This window comes from Eupeodes corollae, chromosome 1 (genome assembly GCF_945859685.1).
Source record: "Eupeodes corollae chromosome 1, idEupCoro1.1, whole genome shotgun sequence".
NCBI lineage: Eukaryota > Metazoa > Arthropoda > Insecta > Diptera > Syrphidae > Eupeodes > Eupeodes corollae.
In genome coordinates, this window is record NC_079147.1 from 230,276,095 (window position 1) to 230,277,386 (window position 1,292).

At 40.7% G+C, this 1,292-nt stretch overlaps 1 protein-coding gene across 1 annotated transcript; it reads right to left on the minus strand.

Moving 5' to 3' along the window:
* Positions 1-204: 204 nt before the first annotated feature.
* On the minus strand, positions 205-702 carry LOC129949161 (craniofacial development protein 2-like). The gene has a single exon (XM_056060442.1). The coding sequence runs from the start codon at positions 700-702 to the stop codon at positions 205-207; it is 498 nt and encodes a 165-aa protein (XP_055916417.1).
* Positions 703-1,292: the final 590 nt, after the last annotated feature.

A 1,292-nucleotide genomic window follows, 5' to 3' on the forward strand; every position in this document is an offset into this window, starting at 1 on the left:
TTTACGAAGTCGATTTTTTCCCAGGTGTCTTGGGATATCTAAGAGTCACTAACTATCGTACACCTAGGTACAGTCTCGGATCCAGCCTCCATAAAAACACTTTTAATTTCACCCAACATCTCGTGAACATCAGAGTCAAAACTCACATTTAATGACGAAGCTCTGTAGTTAAGGGTGTTGATAAAGCTACGACTTATTTTGGGATCACTTAAAGCATTCGTATTGAATTTTGGATTTCTTTCTGCATTCTGCGATTGCCTTAATACAGCCGCTGTTTTTAATTTGAGACTCAGGACAACCATTTCTTATATTTCGGACATCACACATAGACTTCCTCCATCGCTGCTGAATCATGATGTGATCAATTTGATTTTCGGTATGACCATCTGGGTGCACCCATGTGACTTTGTTGCACGTCTTATGTTTAAATACAGTCCCACCAATTACAAGAAGATTTTCGTTACAAAAGTCGACAAGCATGTCACCATTTTCATTACGTGACCAGAAGCCATTTTTTATCGTAACTCGTTCCAGACCGTAATTGTCTGCACCGACTTGAGCGTTGAGGTCTCCCATGACGATTATGATATCGGCTCTCGGAACACTGCTGTAAACCGAGTTAAGATGAGTGTAGAACGCGGTTTTGTCTTGCATAACACTGAACGATTGTGGAGTTGCGAATTTTTGGGTGGAACCTTGCATTCATTATTCTTTCAGATATTAGCGCCCAGGAAATAAGACTCCAACACCATGCAGCCTTTGGCCACCCTCTCTTTCATCCTCTCCGGAGTACAACATTCTAGTTTGCCCAGTGTCAGCTCTGTATTCAGTTCTTCCTCTCCACTTTGTTTCACTAACGCCCAGGATACCGATCTTAAGACGAAGCATTTCGAGTTATAGCTGTTCGTATCTTTCTTCGAACGTTCCAAGCTCCGATTTTTGTACTTATACCATAGCCAAAAGGATCCATTTCATTTCTTGAAAGACTTTGTAGTGAATTTTTCCACCGTATAACCGACCCGACGGACTGACTATAATTCCGATTGTTTTTAAACAATATTGGATTTCCGAGTCCAATATTGTCGAAGATCGAACGCGAATTAAAAAAATGAAAAATGATTTAAAATTAAAAAAAAACGAAATTGCACACCGCCGATGTGCCGCGAGAGTTATTATGACACTTTACGTCAGTCGATATGACAAACAGGTGGAAGAATTCACCACAGGTAGCAATAAAAGTATTGCCAGCCCAGTAGTTCAGCTTAAGGGGGGGTTTCGATGGGATGAATATT

Bases quoted from the DNA above. Each gene is read 5' to 3' on its own strand.
- LOC129949161 (XM_056060442.1), bottom strand. From the start codon at position 702: ATGCAAGGTTCCACCCAAAAATTCGCAACTCCACAATCGTTCAGTGTT.